Consider the following 22,029-nt stretch of genomic DNA (forward strand, 5'->3'; position numbering starts at 1 on the left):
CTCGCAAGAAAGCAGAAAGCGCCATTTCTGCATGGGCTCAGACCTCCTCTCTGGCTCTGCTTTTCTGAATTTGATGTCCACAGTCTCGGACCCGATTCTCTCACTGTGCACCTTGTGCAAACACTTAACCATTGTGCAAAAGAGACGAAAATGCTACTCTTTGATGTGGCACCAGTTCACATTTGCTCTCCGCTAGCAGAACAGGTTGCACAAATAGCAGGAGGCTGTCGCGGCCTGCACTTCCCCCCCAGCCCCGGCACTTCGGGCTCTGTCTTGTGCAGAACAGCAGCACGGTCGCTCTCCACCCTCTCTGGCTTTGCGGGCACAGAGAGCCGTTGTGACACTCTGACCTTCCAACTCCCAAGCAATTCTCCATGTCTGTGCATCCTTATGTGTACATCACCTGGGATTTGACTCAATAATAATGGGCTAATTGCCAGTGAGTGGAAACCAGAGAACTACAAAAGCAGAAACCAAGAGGGTAATATTAATCTGAAAAAGTTTTGTCTGTGAAATACTTGATAGTGAGGCTTGCTCTGTGTTTGAGGCTTATTCATTACCAACTATTATAGAACAAAACAACCAGAGGGAGCTGAAAGGCTTGGTTGTCCTATTCAGAATTGCTTTCAGTCAGATTTGAAAGCTGACAGAAAACTCTTGTAACTAGTAGCAGCTTGGTGCTAAAGGAAGATATGACCAGAAATTGTACTGTGGGTTGAATGGGCTGTAAAATACAAACCCCCCACACACAAGCAAGAAAAGCTTCTAATTGTGATACTACTGATGTTTGTTTTGTGTGTGTTTTTTTTAATTTTTGACTGATGTCCTCTGATCTACTTCTCTCAAACTTCTTCATTAGGGATTTTTTCTTCTCCCATTTCTGGAGTGAATAAAGAAGAGAGATGATATTGAAAGCAGTTGTGCTGCTGGGCTGTGCTCTGGGCGTCAGCACATTCCCCATGGAAGAACCTGAAGATGGAGGCAAGCACTGGGTGGTGATTGTTGCAGGTTCAAATGGCTGGTACAACTATCGACACCAGGTAATGACCACTGGTCCCACATGCTGATGCTGGCCGTACTCCAGAAAATGCTTGCCCTGGGACTCATGAGGGGATGATTGCTGCCTAGACTAGTTCAGCCCTTCTGTCATTTGAGCAAGTGCATCTACTTCTAGGCTTCCAGGAGTGTGTGAAGTTTTCAAAACGAACAGCAAGATTTACTCAGAGCCTGGTCTTAATTCTTGTTATTCTCACCCCAAGAATTCCCCTCCACTGCTCATTTTACTATTTGAATTTTTTTTGCTTACAGCTTTGTCCAGTCTTTCATCTTCTGAAAAGCTGTCATTAGTAGGAGGAGCAGTATTCTTCCTCTAATCATGGTTCTGCATCCTGAGAGACCTGTATCATTTAGGCTAAATATTCTATTACTAGGCTAGAGGATCTGACCCCAACTTGCAGGTGAATAAACGATGTCTAGAATTAAACCTCACTTTCAGACAGAGGCATGTTTCTTTCCATTTGTTTTACTCTTTTTCTTATGTTATGGAAAAGCTCCCTTTCTTCAGTTAAAAAAAAAAGAAATCTGTGAAGGCTGCAAATGTATGGTATGTTTTTGTGGGATGGAGGACATGCAGAAGGGGGTTCTTTTCAACCTGCATCATTTTGGTCACTGTTGTTTGGCAGCACGGCCTCAGAGCTGTCTTGGCACCGCAAGGATACAGTGCGCCGGGAGGCAGGGATCAAACTGAATGGCAGAAAGAGGGGAAAAAGGGAACAGGAACTCCTCTGAGTTAGACACTGCTGTCAGAGCCAGTGTGTTGTGGAATTGTGGAATGTGAGTGTCAGGATGGACAGGGTTAAATCCAAGTGACTTAACTCTGATTAAGTTCAAGACTTATAATCAGCAGTCAGGAGGCTACCGCAGTTTTTCCCTTTGGGAAATTCTTGGGCGATCCCTTGAACTGATTCATCTACACTTAAATGCAGTCTTTGCTCTGAACTTGGAACTACCTCTTGCTTTTCTGGAGAACAAGGTCCATTTAGTTCTGATTTACGTAAACATTTGTATATTTCTAAATGTCAGAAAAATAGTTTACTAGACTATTGTTGATTAAGGTAAACTCAAACAGAGACTGAAACACTAGTGTACAAAAGCATTTGAAAAGTTAAAGTGTATTAAATCTACTGGGTACAGCTGATTTGCTGAACAGTAAAACTTTTAAAGTATTTATTTTTAATGTAACTGCCTGAAAAATCTAGAGAGGCTTCCTCCTCTCAGTTTGTGTTGATTGAGGAAGGAATGAGCCTTTCATGTGTTGGGTGTGCTGGGTTTTATATTTATGTTTCTCCTCCCCCTTGGCTCTCGATCAGCTTGTAACTTTCAGTGCAGTGATGACCTGAAAATGGAATGAACCAGAGTGACAACCTTGTTGTATCTGAAGAAGAACCTGTTACTGGGAAATGCTAACTCAACACTTTGACAAACTGGTTTTAGGGATTTTGCCAGCTCCTTGCACTGTAGCTATCACCTGATAACCATGGTTGGATTATTACAGCCTTAATGTAAGCTATTCCTATTTCAAATTCAATCGTAAAAAAGAGATTTTTAAAAGTTGAAATTGGAAAACAATTATAAAAATACTAGTGTTGTACTTGATCACTGCCTGCCCTGGGGTGTCTAAATATAATTAGTGAGTTGTGCTCTGGTTGTTGCTATTGCTGTAGAACCAGTCTCGCTGGCTCCCTTCCACTCTAGGAGGAGTTAGTACCGCAACATTCATTCTTTAAATAAAACTACATTTTTGAAGTTGTGGCTCATGAGAATTCCTTTTCTACAGTTACTCAAGGGTAGAGTTTTTAACCTTTCTTGGTTAAATTTAACCTTCAATGGCAAGTGTATCTGCCAGGTATAATGGGGTTATGAAGAACACAAGGTGCATGCTTAGATATTTGCGTCCAACAGTACATCTTTTGAACACGCCGGTTTGACAGAAGCAAATGAACTTTTGAGTGTGTTCATGCTTTGCAGACAGTTAAGTGATTGCTTTTCAAGGTTAGAAAAATGAGAACAGGATTTCTTTAAACACTTTCATTTTGAAGATAATGTCAACTAACAGTGCAAAATATATGCAATGTCAGATTGTTCTGAATTTCAGTCCTAGAAATTTCTGTATTTTTAACCTCTACCTCTTGCTTCAGGTACGGTACTAACATTTGGAAAAAAGAAAGAGAATTAGAACACCACTAATAATGCTATCGAAGTTATGAAATCAGCATTATAAAATAAGAGAGTCTGTGTGAAGGATCCTTCAGAATGGGGCTGAGCACCTCCCCACCTGTCCTGGGAAAGATACTGTACCTCTAACTTGTTACGGAAAGAATCAGTTCCCACAAGATACAGCCCATCAGCAACCTGTGCTGTCTTGCCTTGTGACCTTTTGTGGCCAGCCTTAAGGGCCTGGCAGGGGTGAGCACCTGTGGTGGGAGAGCATACTATGAGACAGACCCAGCAGTTTGTCGTGGAAAATACACTCTGTGTGTGCCATGAAGTGTAATCCAGAGGAGGGTACCTTGGGTATCAAAAGATGGGGAAATTTGTTCTCAGCAAAACTGGCTGAAACATAGACTTTTAGGAGAGTTATACAGAGGAGGAAAGGTACTACAGAAATCTCAGGAGTTACAACAGATTTTTGGAAGCATTATGCAGACTGATCACTATGTCTTTGTGTGTGTTAGTGCTCGTTACTTTCCAGTGGTGGAAGAAAAAGCACTGTAAGTATTTAAATAATTTGCTGAAGTTACTTGCAGTGAAACCAGGAGTAGGACTCGGACTTCCAGTTCTGTGCTTCATCCATCATAAAAGTCATTCCATAGTGAACACATCCAGAGACACATGTTGTTTTTCAGGAGAATAATACCTGTACTGTCAGAAAGCAAAGCAGCGCCACAGGATTGCAGATTTGTGTAATTCTTTGCTTTCCAAGGGAGAAACTGCAGAAGAAAATACATTGTGCTCTAACTCGCTCTCCTCCTGCCATCGCTTTTCTTCCTCAGAACTTCTGTGATCTAGCCTGTGTACAAGTGAATTTGTAGATGTGAATGTTCCTGTTAGTAGTTACTCAGTATGACTTTTTTCTTACTGGACTGGTTGCTATTCCCTGCATGCAACTGAGCACTGGTAATAGCCCTTTGTAATCTGAGACCGCAGCACACACAGCTCTGGGTTTCACTTGCTGAGTTCAGCTGAGTTAATACATGATGTTGCATGTTTGTATTACATTGATATTTTGTAAGCTCCAGATGTTTTGCATGCTCTCTGCACACAACACAGTCAAAACATACTCAGTTGCCTTTGCAGTAGTTACCTGGTGGCAGTATGTGTTCATCCAGCTGAGCAACCATAAAAGGAGGAGGAGAAGATGACACCTTCAAAAATGTCTCTAATTTCATACATGAAAAGTTATGGGGAAAATAGTCCATCATTGTATGCTGTACAGACCCCATGAACAGCAAGTTTGTGAAGACTGTGCAGACCCTGGAAACGCTGAGTTTGCACCTACAACCTCAAGGAATCTGAAACTCCTCCTAAGACTCGTAATTCAGGTGTCAGTGGTCAGGATCCACTATCAGTGGTGCTAACCTTCAAGATAAGGGAAAAACCACTGTTTGCACTTACTTATGAGTGGGATTCACACCTTGCAGGCGCTTGTTTCCTCTGTGATGACTGAACTGGGACTGTTTCCTAATCAGGATGATCTAAACTTGTCTTACACATTTATCTCATCGAGTTCCTAAAATAAATTTTAAGTATTTTGAATAGTATACAGTGCAATGTGATAGCTTTGTAGTGACAGTAAGCCTGTCACTTGTATGTTGTATGTCACTTTGTATGTTGCCTTATGCTTGTGGCTTCTCAACTCTTTGGTGTTTTAACCAGTATTTTAGTGGTTTTGATTGGAGTTGCTTGGGCTGTGGAAGGACTATTGATGTGCTCCTCTGCTCCTCAGCAGCTTTTCTGACTTCTCTATAGTAGTTTTTTATTACCAGACTGGCTCCTATTCCCTTAATGCAACTAAGCACTCATAATGCATACCAGAAGGAGTACTTCCCGGATTCCTTGGGAAAGTGGCTCAGCTCTCTACTATGCAAAGAGCGAGATGTATCTCTGGAAAGCTTAGTGACATACGTGAGCAAATACAGCACCAGGTGCTACTGGTACATTTAGAAAATGAGCCAACAAACTAGTTCTCCTTAAGAGAAATAGAATTTTGTATATACTTCTGCCTCTCCTGGAGGATGATCGTACCAGCTAACTCAAACCTAAAGCTGGCTTCACAAACAGATCAGAGAGACAGACCAATACTTTCTGGTTACTCCAAAAGACATAGTCAATGGAAAAGCCTGATGTGAAACACAGTCTTACTAAAGGTGGAGTACATACTTGAGGAGAAAAATAGCTGAAAAAGTCTGGCAAAATTAAAATGATGAAAATAAAAACATTTGAATTTGCATACATGGGTCTGTTTTCAGTTGTTGTTTTCAGTTGTATACTTACTGAGCTTTGTGGGGCAGAGACTGCATTTGTTCAGGGTTTTGGAAACTACCAAGCAGAGCAGTATCTTATTCCAGGGCAGTCCTAAATTCTCCATTCTTGCAGGTAATGGACATTAAGGATGCCTCGGCTACTTGGCTTCAATTAACATTTCCTTACTGTGCTTACAAAATCTTAACTGAAGCAATGGGAAAACCTTTCCTAAGTTCTTAATACAGTTACAGTTTTTGGCTGATTTGCTGATGTATGTTTAAGCAAGGGAATGAAACATGGCTGGCATTTCAGACGTATTCTTCTACCATGCTTATATATTAAAGTTCATTCTTTTTTTAGACCATGGCATTTCAGTGTACCTGTAATGGGAACAGTGCCGCTTTGCAATAAAGCCGACAGTTCATTACACATGCTTTTTAGCCATGATTCTAGCAGTCATAAGACCAGAAGTAACCAATTTCACAGAAATCCAAGCTTGTCCCTTTAGGAACTATTTATGCATGCATGTGTCATAAAGCAACTTGATTTTTCCAAAAATTCCGCCCCCCCACCCCGCCCCGCAAGCAGGCTACTTGAAAGTTGTGTCACTCAAATGTGTAAACAGTTGTATGGCAGAGGAAAGTTGGAGTAAGGTTTAGAATTTCCCCCAAATGTACTTTTTGGAAAACAAAATGCCCATCCCAGGAAAACAGGGGAATTCCTTCTCTGATCCCCATGCTTTCAAAATGGTCTCAAAATGCTTTCAAAAAAAGGCCTCAACCATGCCATTAACAGTGTCCATTTTGGAGCTGGCATGCGAGGTCAGTTGTGCAGTAGCAGCTGCACCTTCTCCTCTTCTGTTCTGCTGTACAGGGCAGCTGCTACCCACCCCAAATCACGGCTGCTGAAGTGTGATTTGCATTTAGTGACTATTTATCCAGTAAATGTGCATAGCATTCATTTCACATGCTAGACCAACAAAAATAATACCAACAAGAGATGTGGAACAATACTAGCTGTTGCTTTTAGGGTGGTTTACAGGTACAGATATACCAGAAGTATTTTTGGAAGAAACAAGGCTCAAATAGCCGTTACACATCAACAGGAAATACTCTAGATTCACATACGCCTCCCTACTCTAGCAGCAGACTGTTTCTATTCTGGTTTTATAGATTATTTTTTTTTGACATGTATGGAGGGAACAGGAGGAGCCTGTGACCAACGTCAAAGATGGCTAGTCAGGTCAGCTAATTCTATGCAAAAACCCCCAGCTGTTTACTCAGAACTGTCCTACTTTAGCCAATGGAGTTTTAGCAGTAAAACATGTTTTTGCTGCTCTAGCCTATGTTGGTGATACCATTATGCTACCAGCAGGTAGAGTTCCCTTAGCAAAAGCCTTAAAAGGCTGGGACAATCCCCAAACAGGCATAAGTTAAGGTTGAGGGCAGTTGATTACGCTGATCTGTTTCCTAGGGAAACACTAGGGAATTAAAATTTATTTATTTAAATTTACCACCAATGTCTACTTTACTAAGACAGGACATAATGAGCCAGCAGTCAATGAATCAGAAGGAAGGAGAGACGAGGCCCAAAAAACTGATCATATGCATTTACAAAGCTTAACTAATTTGGGGTACTTTGGTATGAATTAAAGACACTGAAGTCCTTACTGGCCAGCCACATGTCTGTGGGAGCACAGACACTTGCTGGTTGAATATGTTGCTATATTATATCGCTATAGTATGCCTAAGCATTTCCGTGTGTTGCCAGCCTATGACTGTTTCTATCAGCGTAACAGAAGTGTATTATGTCTTGAGAGTGAGAGGGGATCTATGATCTACTCATCAATCAGTGTAGAGAAGCCCTGATTAGTATTTTCTTCTGCTTGGGTTGCTTCTGAAAATCAAATACATGTTTAGTCAAACCTGCACTCTGCTGTTTCATATTAAATGTGATGCCTCTATAACTCCGTTTGTTTAACCTCTACCTTGTGACTTGTTGAGGCAGCAGCTGGTTTAATGATATACAAGGAAATGGAGAACTATAAACAGTGGGGATTGTCTGGGATAGGTGGAGGAGAACATAGGCTTACCTGCGCTGTAGGAAATGGAGCTGCTTTAATAAGGACAATTTAACGTTCAGGGTTGGTCACGTGAAGAGATTTTGCTGTGGGAGAGTTCATTAGCACTGAATGTGCCTCACCCTTCCCTGAATCTTGCGCAACTACTCTCTGTTTTCAGCTTCAGCAATGCTTAGAAGACCAAGGATTATGAAGTGACAGGATTTTACAGTATCCTTTTGGTTAAACTAGTCAAAATCACTGATACTCCTAAGTCATCTGAACTAATGTAGGCCCATTTAAACCACTTCAGTTTGGTTTACAAACTAGCAAATTAGATTAGGTCCACAGAAGTAACTTTTAAAGCTTTCTTCTTGACAGCTTTTGAAGTGTGTATTTGTTAGATGAGATTTCTTCCATCAAATCTGCACAGCTGTTTCTAGCATGTGGTAGGTTGTAGTTCTAGAGTTTAGGAATGATTGCTGTTATCCTATTAGGTCACTCACAGATTGCAAGTATAAAAGAAAATTATTTGGACTGAGGTTACTAAGAATTTAGCATTCTGATAGAGGTTTGCATTTACTGTAATATCACTTTGATGAGTTATTGTTATTTCTGCGTCATGGGAAGATGGTTCTGTAAAGAAAATATGCTTATTCATATCCTGTATGTCAGGAAAAAAAAGCCTGAATATAAATTCTGAAATTCTGTTTTCCACTGAAATCTGTTTTCTTGCCCTGAAGTTGCTTCAGTGTTACTCTACAAGAAATATATGATTAAAAAGGAAAATGTCCTTAACCAAAATTCTCATCTATTAAAACAAAATTTAATAAAATCTTTGCAGAGATGAGATTGGTAAACCGTACTTGCCTAAGCCAAGGACAGTTTTTGATGCTTAGTTGTGCAGACTTGGTGCAGAACTAATTGAAATTGGTGGAAGTCCAAGTCTTCTCTTCTGCTGCTTGGCAGACTTTCGATTTGTCTCTTGGTGCACAAGGTTTTCATTTAGATTTTCTCACAGAATGCACAACATTGCTGAGAACTTTTATTAAATTTTGTTATCTGTACGAAGTCTGAAGTAACTTCTGGGTTCTGTTTAAATAAGAAATCAAAATAGGTAAATGAGAGAGAGATTTTAATCATAGTCTTTATTACTAATGCAACTACTCCTAGTTAGAGAAAGACATTGAGTTTTGGTTTAACCTGTGCATTTCAGCCCTTTAGCAACCCTCAACCTCTTGTATTTGAATGCAGTTTCTTTTGGACAATAGCCTGCTGTTAGGCCTGCAAAGCTGTTTTTCTTCTGATCTCAAAGGCAAAATCTCTGTTAAAGCTGGTAATGAAAATCTGCTTAATTTCAGGCAGATGTGTGCCATGCGTACCAGATTGTACACCGAAATGGAATTCCAGATGAACAGATCATTGTCATGATGTATGATGACATTGCTGATAATGATGAGTAAGTGATGAATGTGCAGTAGTCACGAACTATATGGTTACTACAAACATGCCGAAGTCACCAGTGTGTTTTGAGTTTGTAGTAGTTTTGTAAGAAGAGCTTTTAAAACCACCTGTGATACACATGGAGACATTTTATCCATCAGCACAATAATTCTCCTTTGAAATGTGCTCATGATCTTTCTAAGCCATACTCCACAACTCAACATCAATTGTGGCACTGAGGACTGCAGAGATCTATTGTTATAAGAGTAAGTGATCCTAACTCCCAGGTGTAACAGTTTACAGCAGACAACGAGCCTAAACCCGCAAACATAGGGAAGCTCCGTGTATGATTTGCAGGACTTTTTTGAAAGGACATTATCAGATTAATTCCCAGAATGTACATTCAACAAAGAAGTGTACATGTCCCATTCTTGGTGGCTGTCTAGAGCGTATCATTGCTTTCTATATGAAAGAGTTCAGTTATACAGCCTCTAATTCTGAGACAACTTCTGCAGAAATCAGCAGACTTCACATGCGCAGCAGCACTAGTAGTAAAGAGTAAAGGGGACTAAAGGCAAGACTGAAAGTAGAGAGACAATAATATAAGAGACCACCTGACTACATCTTCAGATTAATCGACATGATCTGAGACGGGATACTTGAAGGTACTTGTGAGGGTACGGACCCCTGAGGCAAGCATACCTGACTGACTGAAGTGAAGAGGCCTTTATATTGTGAGATCACTTAACGACATGTGATGCGAGTACCCATACTGTCTCTCAGGAAAGCTGGCCAATCAGGACAGTTTAAGTGGTTTCTTAGTTGTTCTGTGGTCATTGTTTGGCATATGGCTAATTATTCATATTTATGTTCTGTTTAACTTTCAGAAATCCAACAAAAGGCATTGTCATCAATAGACCTAATGGCACAGATGTGTATGCTGGAGTGCCCAAGGACTATACAAAGGAGGTAGGAATGAAACACCAATCCCCAGGGAAGGTTCAGCATTAGCCAATGTTCTGAATAAATCCTTTCAGCCTGTAGCTTAGACTCCAAAATGCACATAGTATAAAGCCTCCAGCTTATTCACCTGCATGGTTTGACATGAAGTTTGATGTTCATAAATGAATATAAACAATAGATGCTTTGAAGTGAAGCAGTGGTCCTAGAGTTAAACCTTTACACTGTTTCTCTGCTGGCACACAAAATAAAAGGAGGAAAAGTCTTGCATTCATAAATGTTGTAACTCAATCTGAAGAACAGCTGTGTAAGACTAATTGTTTCATTAAATCAGAACAGTAATCCAACCACTTGGTGATTTCACGATTCAGTGTCCGAGTGAGTCATCAGTGGCTAGTACATTAGATAATGATGGATTGAAAAGAGTGGCCAGCTAAATTTGCCATCCATGCATGGATTCTGACTTTCAGAAGCCATCTTTCTAAATGAAGATTTTGTTGTTGTTTTTATGATCAGATATAACTTTAATCCTTTTAAATCCTTAGGATGTTACTCCAAAGAATTTCCTTGCTGTTCTCAGAGGAGATGTGGAAGCGATGAAGGGGGTGGGATCAGGAAAAGTATTGAAAAGGTAAGAGAAGTTTAATTTAGGAAATAATTGCATGTGTAGTTGTACATTGGCACTGATTTCAACAAAAGAGGAGGGTAAATTAGAGCAACTTGAGAATCCAGCAAGACTGTTGATTGCAATTCCAGGTCATTCACATTAGAAATACAATGGTTTTGGTTTCTTAAACTATCCAGCACCAAGAAGCAACTGCCGATATTTAACTGGCATGGAGTCCAGTATAGATTAAGGTATAAAAACTCTAGAGGGTAATATCAACTGTATTAAGGTGTTTGTTATTTAGACTATTGTCTTTTGCAAGAGTGGCTATTCAAAGAGAGTTTTATTAAGGTTTGGAGACTTCTAGAAAGGATTTGCTATAGCTTGGCTTAATGTACATGAGCAATGTATTAGTCACCTGAAGTGGTGAAACTTAGCAATTGGTGGCGGAGGGACAGAGATAGCTTGAACAGCTCTTCAGCTGAAAGAATTGCATGTCTAATCCCAGCCGTGGTTTTTGTGGCAGATATGAGGTTATGGAGGTTTTAAATTTAATGAAATGGAATTATGGTTTATATTTAATGCAAAAAAATCTTTGTGATTGAAAAAGTAGTATAAGCAATTAACCTTGTAATTGATATATTACGCTTAAGGTATTTGTAAACTAAGTTACACAAATGATTGTAAGTTTGGCAATATTCTCATACATGAACAATAATAAATTGTAGACTGGCTAAGCAGAATATAAGATCTGTAATTAATGGATGTAGTTTATAAAGGCTTATATAATTTAGATGATTCAAGAATAAAAGCAATATATTTGAGGGCCTAATTAGAAGACCTCTTGGAAAGATACCTGGTGTTAGTTATTCATATTGCTTCTGCAGAGTTTGAGATAGGAAAGTATGATGCCTGTTTACTCTATTTCTGACTCAGTACTGGTTGTAAAGAGTTATATCATGTTATATTTTTCTATGTACAGTATTTCCTGTAAAACCTTTAAGAATTTAAGTTTGACCATTTGGAAGGACTAACCTAGTTAAAGAAAAATTGTATAAGTGCCTGTCTTCATCGGACAGTTTAATTTTAGAGGCAAAACAGTGAAACAGAACAGGAGAATCCTGCCCTGGCATTGTGGGGAATAAAAAAGAGAAGGAGCAGCACAGTAGTCAAATAAGCCATTGCTCTCTATTGTTTAAACTTCATCCTGAAAAGCAGAGATAGAAAACCATATATGCAAGCCATATAGGCAAAAAGTTAATAAATTGCTGCACATTCACTAGATTGTTCTCTTCTAGCAGCTGGAAGGAGTCAAGAGGTGACTATAATGCATTTTTTTGTTAAAAAAAAAAAAAAGTTCTTCAGAACACATCTCACCTGTGAAAGCTTGATGTTACAAGTCAAATAAGGGAGTGGCTGTGCCAAAGGCCAAAGACTCTTGACCACTCAGGAAGACAGCCTGAACCCACATATAAAAGTCCTAGTTATTTACATTTCACATTGGTCAATTTTTTTGCACTTAGGGTCAAGAGTGGGAGCCAGAAAAATAGCACCCAGCCCTTCTTTCTTAGGCTCTGTTGTTTGAATTTCCAAATGGACCGACTTCTGCTACTGGGTGGGACCAAGAACTCAATTATCCTCTGCCTAGAAGGCTTCTAGATTGTCTTCCAGGTTATTCCCTAACCAGAAGGTTATTGGCCAGGCAGAAGGCTGGACAGTGTCCCTTTGAGCTGCTGCAGTCGTATCTCTTTGCAGTCATGAAAGAGCAAAAGCAAATACGGATTTCTGGACCACTGATACAGAGGAAAAGAGGAGGGCTTGGGGATTCCTTCTAATCTGTTCACATATTTTATATTTAATTGTCCCTGAATACAGTTTAAAAGCAAAATCCCTTTGGAGGTCTGGCTGTTAGGGCAAGACCTTAATATCACCCAAACATGATCTGTTTGATTTAGAGTGCAATAAAAATTTGCAGCAAACAGCGTACCATACAGATGTTAGGGAATCAAAGCCTGTGAGCGTGCAGTGCTCAACCAACTACGGAGTCACTCAGCACGAATGCCATTCTAGCCTACTGGGTTTGTATGCACATCAGTTCTTCATGCAGTTGTAGGGTAACACTGATTTGGCTAAGAATAGCCATACAGATCACAAGAAGGTAGTACATAAACATACCTAAGGATGTTATCAAAGAAGTTTTTATGGCTTATTGATGCCTCAGTATAACTTAGTTATAAAAGCATTCCTTTTTTACCAGACTGCTACAAATGCCCACAGTGCTTCTTCAGACAGGCATTAAAAACCAGTTGTGCTCCCACCATACTAGACGTACCAGCCCCTGCCTCACCAGCAATCAGTTTGCAATTTGAAACATGGAGTGTTATTGCCACATTCCCCATGCTTGAGGAACTAGCCTATATCCCTGTTTTCATTCCTTTTGCAGGCACTTGTCTCCTCTCATAAGCACCCAAAGTAGTATGCTTTGGAAGGAGAATAATATTACCAAGAGGAGGAGGTGCTTCAGCTGTATTATTTTCAAATATTGACATGTCTTGGCATTGAGAAGCAGATGATTGTTGTTAGAATGAAGATTAGGTTGGAGTGGTTAGAAAGAATTTGTTTGCAATTTTTTATTACAGTGGTCCCAAGGATCATGTGTTTGTTTATTTCACTGACCATGGAGCTCCAGGACTTCTGGCTTTTCCTGATGATGATGTAAGCATTTGGGGGGATTCTTTTGTCATAGAAAACATCCTTCTAGTGACATACTAAAATAGTAGGTATTAAATGTAAAACATTAAAATAATTGATGTACTGACATATTGAAGGGGGAGGCAGAAAAAGAGCAATATTCGCCTCATCACTGCAGTCTGGATTTTTTCTGGTTTGAATCTGAAGCATTCAGTTGAAATTAAGTTATGTCATTTAATATTTCATTGGACTTTGGTAGTCCAAGCAGATTGTTTCACACAGGTATGACTTGGCTTTCTGGTGCACTATACATAGCATCTGGGACCATTACTTGCCTTTTTTTCTAGAGGAGTGAATACTAGAATGTTGAATTTCAGCGGGGCAAAGCACTGTATATATTTAATGGGAAACAGTATACATATTCACAACAGTTAGTATTTATTCCTATTAAGTGAATTGTGTGTCTATTGAACATAAGTGGTTTTAATACAAGCCTTCTTATTTTACAGCTTCATGTGAAGGACTTGAATAAAACTATTTGGTACATGTATCATCACAAAAAATACCAGAAGGTAAACAAACTGATCAGAATTTGTGAGATTAAAAGAGCAACAGGCATGGAAGAGAGAGATTTGTCTTCATTTTCAGAGTTGTTTAAAGCAGGAGGAGGGTGTTGCCATGCAATGAAGTTTGGATTGGGATTTTGCACTTAAAAGCATTGATCCTCTCCAAATTTTCTCTTTCCATTTTTAGCTTACTGTGTATTTGCAGTCGATGTTGAGATGTAGTGTACTGCCTTTTGATAATGGTATATATTCTGACCAACAGTGGAGAAACAACATCCGTAACTACAGCACCCTCATAATCTGTACTTGACTCTTTCTTCCTGTGCTTTGTTCACGGCAGGCTGCACTGTTACTACAGGAAGTTTGTATATACCTCATATTTCTCTTAAAGTTACTAATTAAGAGACTGTACCTCTTGTCAGAAAATTCTGTGCATTTCTTTCATCACATAGTTTTAAGCAGAAAAACTAATATGTAGAACATTTTAGTAGCTTGCCTTTTTTAAGCAACTTTCTGTGGTAATCTGTCTACTATGACTGGCTGTATTTAGGAACACATAAATGGCCATTGGTTCCAGAGGTACTACATTCAGTAGTGCTATGTTGCTGTGCCTAGAGAGTGACTGTATATTTGGTTTGTACTTCGTACATTAGTCCGTAGGTCCCTATGGATTCTATCAAGATTAATAGCATCTTTTCATTGTCATTGTTTCCGCTTTCCACATAGTTTAGTTCCCCAAAATGAAAATTGATCTATTTGCTTTTGTGTTTTATTTTGTAGCAGCATGGATAGCTTTTGTTTCGGGGATAGCAGTAGAGGCCAGCTAGCTACCATGGATTAAGCACTGAAGGACTTTTCTCCATTTCCTCACGGAATTTCTTAAGGTCTTCGATTTGTTTTATAGATGGTGTTTTACATTGAAGCATGCGAGTCTGGATCTATGATGAATCATTTGGCTGATAATATCAATGGTGAGATATCAGTTAACTTACTGGACTTAAATGTCACAACAGACCTAAACAGATACTGTGTCAAGGATAGGTTCGAGGCACTTTTATATAGAGTTTTAGCAGGGGAGCACAAGAATTAGGCAAAGTTTTCCATTTATGGGAAGTTCCTTTTAAAGAATTAATGGAGTCTTATAAAGACTAACAGGGTTTTCAGTTTCTTGCAAATGAGAAGTAGGAAAAGTATTTCTTTTTAGGAATTATGTGGTTACCCTTAATTGGTAGCAGTTAAGTTATACTGACATTTCTCAGCCTCAGCACTGCTAACAGCAGGTGTGAAGTTCCTACTATCAGTTTCATTGAGTAGCAAAGGCACTTGTGAGACACCATTGCCAGGCAATTTTGCTACACTCGTTTGCATAATAATCCAGGACTTGGAACTCAGATTTTTCAGGGTTTCTAAGCTCTCTGCAGAGCTGGGAGCTCAGTCTTGATTAGGACAAAGAATCACAATCTTTTCAAGTTTCTGTTCTGAGGCAGGGTGACTGAGTGCTCTGGCTTTCTTGTAGTTTTGAAGCTGTGATTCCAGGGAAGACCAACCACATCCCTATCCATGGCTTTCTGGGTCTTTGGCCCTGGAGTAAGCTGCCAGGCACCCACCTAGACTTCTTACAGCCCTATCAAAGATTTACAGAAAGTTCACACAGAATGTTTCATACTGATGGTTGTGCAAAATAAATGCTCAGTGAATCAGCATTTTTCAAAGTTTGTTCTATCAGAAATTTCCAGTCTGAGGACTCTCTGGTTTTACCACCGGCTCTGCCACAGACTTAGGCAGAAAATTACAATTTATGTATTTCAGTTCAAAGCTGTCTTTGGCAGCCTTCAAAGGTGAGCTACAAAGCATAACTGGTTACTTAGTAGGCATTTTAGAGGATGCTAAGAGGAGCACTTTACTACACAGACAAGATTTAAGACTTTTTTTGGCTCTTGAAATTTAAGTATATTCTGAGTAGAAAGAACACTGTAGCTTTATAAAAGTATACCTTATATTTTTTCATTTTGAAACTTGGACTTTCCTTCAGTTACACAAGTATGCTATGAGTTGACTTTGGCAAAAAGCCAAAATAGCTTTTGTCTTAATAATACCTGTAAAGTCACGTTTACAGTATTTCTGTTGCATTACAGATGACTTACTGGGAACACTGTTCTTGGGGCAAATGTTGTAGAGGTTTGTTTTACTTTTCTTTCAGTGTTATCCAAGAAACGATATTACTTAGAAGGTGGCATTTTCTGGAAGAAAAAATTATTTAGGGGATTTACTCCAAGTTTGGGAAAAAGTCCTCATTACTGTAATAAAGAAAATGAATGTGTGCACAGTGTTCGCAGGCAGTTCTTTAAATAGTAGATTTGCATATTCTTTCAGTAGAAATGCATATTATTCTTTGAACACCCAGATCACACATTTGGCAGCAAGGAAGGAGCTCTTACAACAGCACTGAGGCTGTCTGAACAGAGTGATTAACAGGCTTCTTTCCTTCCTGCCATTTAGAAGTAAATGATTGAAAATCAAAATACTTACACAAATATACCACCTGCAGCTAAGTACTAAATCATGTGAGGTGGTAAAAAAAAAAAACCAAACTTTCTATTTGTCTTACAGTTTATGCAACAACAGCTGCCAATCCCAGAGAGTCATCTTATGCATGTTACTATGATGACGAAAGGCAGACCTATCTTGGGGACTGGTACAGTGTGAATTGGATGGAAGATTCAGATATGGTAACTTACTTAGATGAGGTTTCTGCATTTCCATGCATGAAAAAAATCACTAGGCTTCTTAAAAATAGCTCCTTTACAGGATTTGTGAAAATATTTGGTTTTATGTGAGACGGAAATCAACAAATTGAGTCGGTAAAAGTGTTCAGCTACTACACAGAACCATATATAATCTTTATTTGTTTGTGTCACTAAATTTATTTCAGAAACTTTCAGAAACATTGTCTTCTTTTGTTATTTCTACGATTCGAAACTGTCTAACTTCTGTTTTCAAATTTACATAATCTTGATTTGCTAATCTGAGACCACATCTCCAAACTTGTTAAACAAATTGGGCAGTTCAGAGATCCTTCAGTATTGAACTGTGGCTAACACATTTCTTAGCGTAATGGAAAACAGTATTAATGAAACAGATCTGGGATTTGTATGCTAGCCTACTCCCTTCCTGCCCAGTTGCTGGAAGATTAGGCGATCACCAAAACCAATTTGAGAATATGCTGTCAAATCTTCTTTTCAATTTTTACTTTTATGTCTTTCCAAGGTTGTATAGGTCTTGCCCTATACTTCCTCCTACATACTGGCAGCTAAGACCCTCCCCAGGTTTCCTTGAGTTTGTAGAATGGCTGAATTTAAGTATCTGTGACTACATGGAAGTTTCTTCATGCAGGAGGATCTAAGAAAAGAAACACTCCACAAGCAGTTTCAGCTGGTGAAGAAACGCACCAACACCAGCCATGTGATGCAGTATGGAAACAGAGTATGTATTTGAGTGGGCTTCCTGGTCAGATATATCTTAAAGCCTTCTGTGCCCTATACTGTCATCTCTTAAAAAAAAAATTTAAAAAAAAAATCACTTTAAACTGGCAGGGTTCATTTAGAAAATGAAACTGTTAATGTTGGAAGACCACTTAGCATTTAAGAGACGATGGTCCCGATGCTAAAGGAAATACAGTCTGGTATTATGCTTTCATCCAAGGAGTCAGGATACAAGCTGTCCTCCAAGCTCTGCCAGATATAACACTTCAATCAAGTATAAGAAGGGTATTTACCACTTCCAGGCATATTACGAATGTTAAAGAAATGTTAGTAAGTACGTTGATCCCTCAAATGGGAAGAACCAAGAGGTGATGTATCATTTATAATAGTCCCGTTATTCAACAGATTAATTATTTGTTAAAGAAAGAAATCAGCTTACTTAACCTGTCAGCATTTTTCTCCCACAGTGAGTTTTGGAAATAAAAGTTCCCTCATTTTTGGCAGCCTTGACCTTGTATTAAAAACGCCAACACACGCAAACACAACCCTATGATCTCCTTTATTTTGTCCAGTAAAACAAATTTAGAGAGTTATGTTTGCATGGCAAAGCAAAGACAAACTATCTGCTGGAAATTATTGACAGTTTCTATTTGTTTACTTTCTAACCTTCAGAGTATCTCCTCCATGAAAGTGATGCAGTTTCAGGGCATGGGGAAGAAAGCTGTCCCCATTTCTCTGCCACTTGTAGAACACTATGACCTCACACCTAGTCCTGATGTGCCTTTTGCAATCATGAAACGAAAGCTGATGGCTGCCAATGACATTTATGAGGCTAAGAAGATTGCTGCAGAGATGAAAGCACACCTGGAGGTAAGCAAAAAAAAAAAGTTCTAACTACATGTCAGGTCAGAATTGTTTCTGTCATGAGCAGTGGCAGAAGTAACATCCCTGAAGCCAATGGGATTGCTTCCAGTTTTTAGAAATTGCAACAAAGTTACTCTTCTCACTGGTAACCTCTAGCTGGTGTTTCAGTCTGCCTTTAAAATTCAGGGATCTGTTCCAGAAGGCACATTTAGTAGTGGTTATGTACGCAAATGTAAAAGTCAGTCTCACAGCTTTTCTTACCAGGAAATTCCTCATCTGCATCCATAGGGATTCTTGTTGGGAAGACTTCTTCTTTGGTATTAGAGAAACTCTTGTCTCAGTAGAACTGAGTCTGACCTCCTGTCTCACTAGTTTTCATTTGTGTGTTAAGAGACAGGTCTAAAAGACTGTGCTAAAAATAAATGGCAAAATTGTGTTTCTTAAAGAGCCCAAGAGTTGAGGGAGGTTTAAAGAAAGAGAAATTTCATTCAAAGTCTTCAAATTAGGTTTAGGAAAAGCATGTTTTAAGTTCTTGATGTTTTATGTGCAGGTGAAAGAATTTATCCAAGAATCCATGCGAAAGATAATCACCTTAGTAACAGGATCAAAAGAACAGACCAACAAAATTCTGTCAGACAGATTGACCATCAGCAATTACGACTGCTACCAGTCAGCAGTGAACCACTTCAAAGCTCATTGCTTCAACTGGCACTTACCCTTGGTAAGTCAAGCATCAGATACAACCTGATAAACGTACTGGTGAAACAAGCACAGTAGTCATAAGCACGTCTGCAAAATCAGCTTTTATTAAAAAGCTAGCTTGAGGACAATCATACAGCTTAGTTTTGGAGAAGGGGTAGGTAATGTTTTTGGAAGCAGGAAACCACTTCCACTACACCTGTAGATAAGCAAGAAGATTACTAAAAACAAAACCAAAAATAATCTCTAATTTTTACTAGTTAGTGCTGTCCCTTCATCAACTCCCTCCCCAGAAATCCCAGTATTAAATAAGTCATGTTTTATTTCTCCTTGAAGTATCTCTACTGGCAAAACAGAAACACAAGCACCACCACTGTAAATTCATAATCCTGGTACATTCCAATTTCTGTATTATGATTGTATGTTGCATAGTTCCTTGCAATAGCTTAGCTGCTACTTCCATGGTCTTGTTGGTTTCCTGAGAGCAGCTTTTTAGTTTAGGCGTTTTATTACTGTCTGCTCTTCCTGGGATCCCAGTTAAGGACCAAATCCCTTTGTGCTAAGCACTGTTTAGACAAGAATAAGAGAGGTCAGTTTCTATTCCAGAAAACCCAATCCTGGTGTCAGCAAGATAACCTAAGCAGGCAGTGGTGTGTGGTAAGAGATTCAACAGCAAATTAATTGATTTTTAGCAGAAAGCAATAGGATTACTTGGCAGTTGGCCAAGATTTAAGTACTGTATGCAAATCAAAGGCAGATGCACTCCTTCAGTTGGAGTTTCTCATCAGTTAGGCTATTAGGAGGCCACATTGTTCTGTTAAACTTTTAGTTGCTCTTTAGTGGGATTTTTTTGTTTGTTTTGTGGGATTTTTGAATAAAATTGGTTAGATAGGTGAGCCTTGCCTAAGGGGAGAATGTACAGCAACGGCTGAATTTACCTAATGAAGTTCAAAGAGCAAAGTGCACAGAAGAAAGATCCATTTAGCCTAGTACTAGACCGTCAAGATCATCAATTAAACACCTTGAATATTAATAACATCTCTAAATTATTTCTACAATTTAGTTTGGATAAACAATACCTGGTCTTCATCACTGAAGTTATTAACAATGTTCATTTATTTCAGTATGAGTATGCACTGAGACAGCTGTATGCCTTGGTCAACGTTTGTGAAGGAGGATACCCCATTGACAGGTAACAAGGTTCCCAGATACACCATGTAGTTTTATCTATGGCTAAAAAAGCCGAAGCTAATAGGCAGATGAAGCCTAATGCTAAAAGCTTCTCACTTGCCCTGCTCTGTTGACTGTTGTGTCAGTGAAGTTATCACTCTAAAGTTATGAATGCTTATTTTTGAAAACATATCATTATTAATCCCCTCCCACTCATAATGATCCATTTCCCCAGTAACCTTTTAATTTCTTTGTTGAAGACCCTCAGGGGAAATTATAGCCAGTGAGAGGATCCTACTGCACTGCATAACATAAAATAGCATGGCTGGTGCAAGAGTGTTGTCCTGTAACTCCTGTATGATCTTAGACCAAAGCAAGGTTGAGAACTGCTCTATTTTCTCCGCTGCCCCCTCAGCTGCTGGCTCAGAACATCATAGCACTGCTGGGTTCTGATGAGGAAAGGGAATATGGTGCTAGGGCCCTCATCTGTGAGCACGTGGTAGGAAAACAGGGAAATTACGATCCAGGCTGACCCTTATGGTGGTGCAGTAGGGGCGAGGGAAGCATGGTGCTGAAATTCTGTCTTGGGAGTTTGTGGTAGAGGATGGGATCCTAGCTTGTGAGTCATGCGAGAGGAAGAAAAGAGAGGAAAGCAGAGGGGGTAGGGAATGGGAGCGTGGCGTGGTAGTTTAGGCAGCGTGCACTGGCAACCCAGAAGGTGAAGAACCGCTGCCCCGACTCCTGGTGGCATCTTGCTACGATCAGTTTGGGAAATAGTTTGAAAGCAGAGCACCTGAAAAGTTTCTCATCATTGTTGTTCTCTGTTTCAGAATATGCCTGGCCATGGATCAAGTGTGCCTTGGGTATTGATGAAAACAACAGTCCCTAATATAACCCTTACTACAAGTGATAAGTTTTCATAACTGTAATAATCCAGACTTTACATGCATGCAACATGAAGAGAATCAGCCACTGTACTGGGAGTGTGCTGGGAGCTGAGGCACCTGACCAGGAGCAATGCAGCACTTGCCAGTGCTCTCCCCTGCATCCCCACCTGCTGACAGCTGGCTGGTTTGACAGAGCCATTTTCGCAGACCATCTGGAGCTTTCAAGATGGATAATTTGTTTCAAAGTGCAATGCTCTTAAGATTCTCTGGATGAACACTACAAGCCACCTATCAGTGATCGCTAAATCTATGCTAAATTTAAACATTGAGTCATTAATTCTGGAAAATTTTTATACTATTGCTAACAATTAGCTTTTTTTAAAAAGTTAATGAATTGCATTACAGTGACTAATTTGCAGATTGGTTAAATAGTGAAGAAACCAAAGCTTGTTCTTTAAGCTTTAACTCCTAAACAGTTTAAAGAAGTGAGTTGCATTCAAGAACTATCAGATGTGAACAGCACAGTTGAACTGTGAACAGTAAAATTCTTTGTGGGTAGAAAGCACTGTTTCCCAAAGAAAAACAGAAATATCTAATGCTGTAAGTTTAGCACCAGTATGCTATAATTCAATGTACATACACACAAAGCTGTGGGAAGTCATAGGGTACAGGAACTGTCTGTGAATAAAAATAAAGTTGTCAGTTTCATCAACCTACAGAACACAGTGTTAGACATCTTGTGTCTTGAAAATGAATGATAGCTAATTATTTTTATGATATTGCATTAAAAGGTTATCTATCCCTTCTAAGCCTTTTATAAGACAGGTCATCTCTGAAAAAAAAAAAAACCAACAAACCTAAACCAACAAAAACCAGAACAAACCCCAAAAGCCCAACCCCAAAGCAACAACAAAAACCATTAAGAGCCCAAAATCACATTTGAAGGCACTGCTCCTTAGGGGTGACTAAGTAGGGGGAAAATTAGAGGTTATTAGGTGATTCAAAATAGTTTCAGGTTGTGCATACCTTTTTACACATACAGAGAGGCTACAGAAATAATTCAGGCTTTTTTACACAG

General features: G+C 39.3%; 1 protein-coding gene across 1 annotated transcript; it reads left to right on the forward strand.

The window, feature by feature from the left end:
* Positions 1-859: 859 nt before the first annotated feature.
* LGMN (legumain) lies at positions 860-21,663 on the forward strand. Its single transcript, XM_009696433.1, has 13 exons — positions 860-1,040; positions 8,944-9,041; positions 9,913-9,994; positions 10,531-10,616; positions 13,232-13,307; positions 13,793-13,855; positions 14,754-14,820; positions 16,460-16,578; positions 17,243-17,332; positions 18,004-18,201; positions 18,746-18,916; positions 20,019-20,086; positions 20,895-21,663. Exons 1-13 carry the CDS (start codon positions 903-905, stop codon positions 20,932-20,934), a joined length of 1,296 nt encoding a protein of 431 aa, XP_009694735.1. The 5' UTR covers positions 860-902; the 3' UTR covers positions 20,935-21,663.
* Positions 21,664-22,029: the final 366 nt, after the last annotated feature.

The sequence above is a fragment of the Cariama cristata genome, unplaced genomic scaffold (genome assembly GCF_000690535.1).
Source record: "Cariama cristata isolate BGI_N322 unplaced genomic scaffold, ASM69053v1 scaffold9233, whole genome shotgun sequence".
In the NCBI taxonomy this organism is placed as follows: Eukaryota; Metazoa; Chordata; class Aves; order Cariamiformes; family Cariamidae; genus Cariama; species Cariama cristata.

Excerpts from the sequence above, each read along its gene's own strand:
- LGMN (XM_009696433.1), top strand. The coding sequence starts at position 903 with ATGATATTGAAAGCAGTTGTGCTGCTGGGCTGTGCTCTGGGCGTCAGC. Across the intron at positions 13,856-14,753 it reads ATCACAAAAAATACCAGAAG|ATGGTGTTTTACATTGAAGC; the intron begins GTAAACAAACTG and ends TTTGTTTTATAG. Across the intron at positions 18,202-18,745 it reads AGATGAAAGCACACCTGGAG|GTGAAAGAATTTATCCAAGA; the intron begins GTAAGCAAAAAA and ends TTTTATGTGCAG.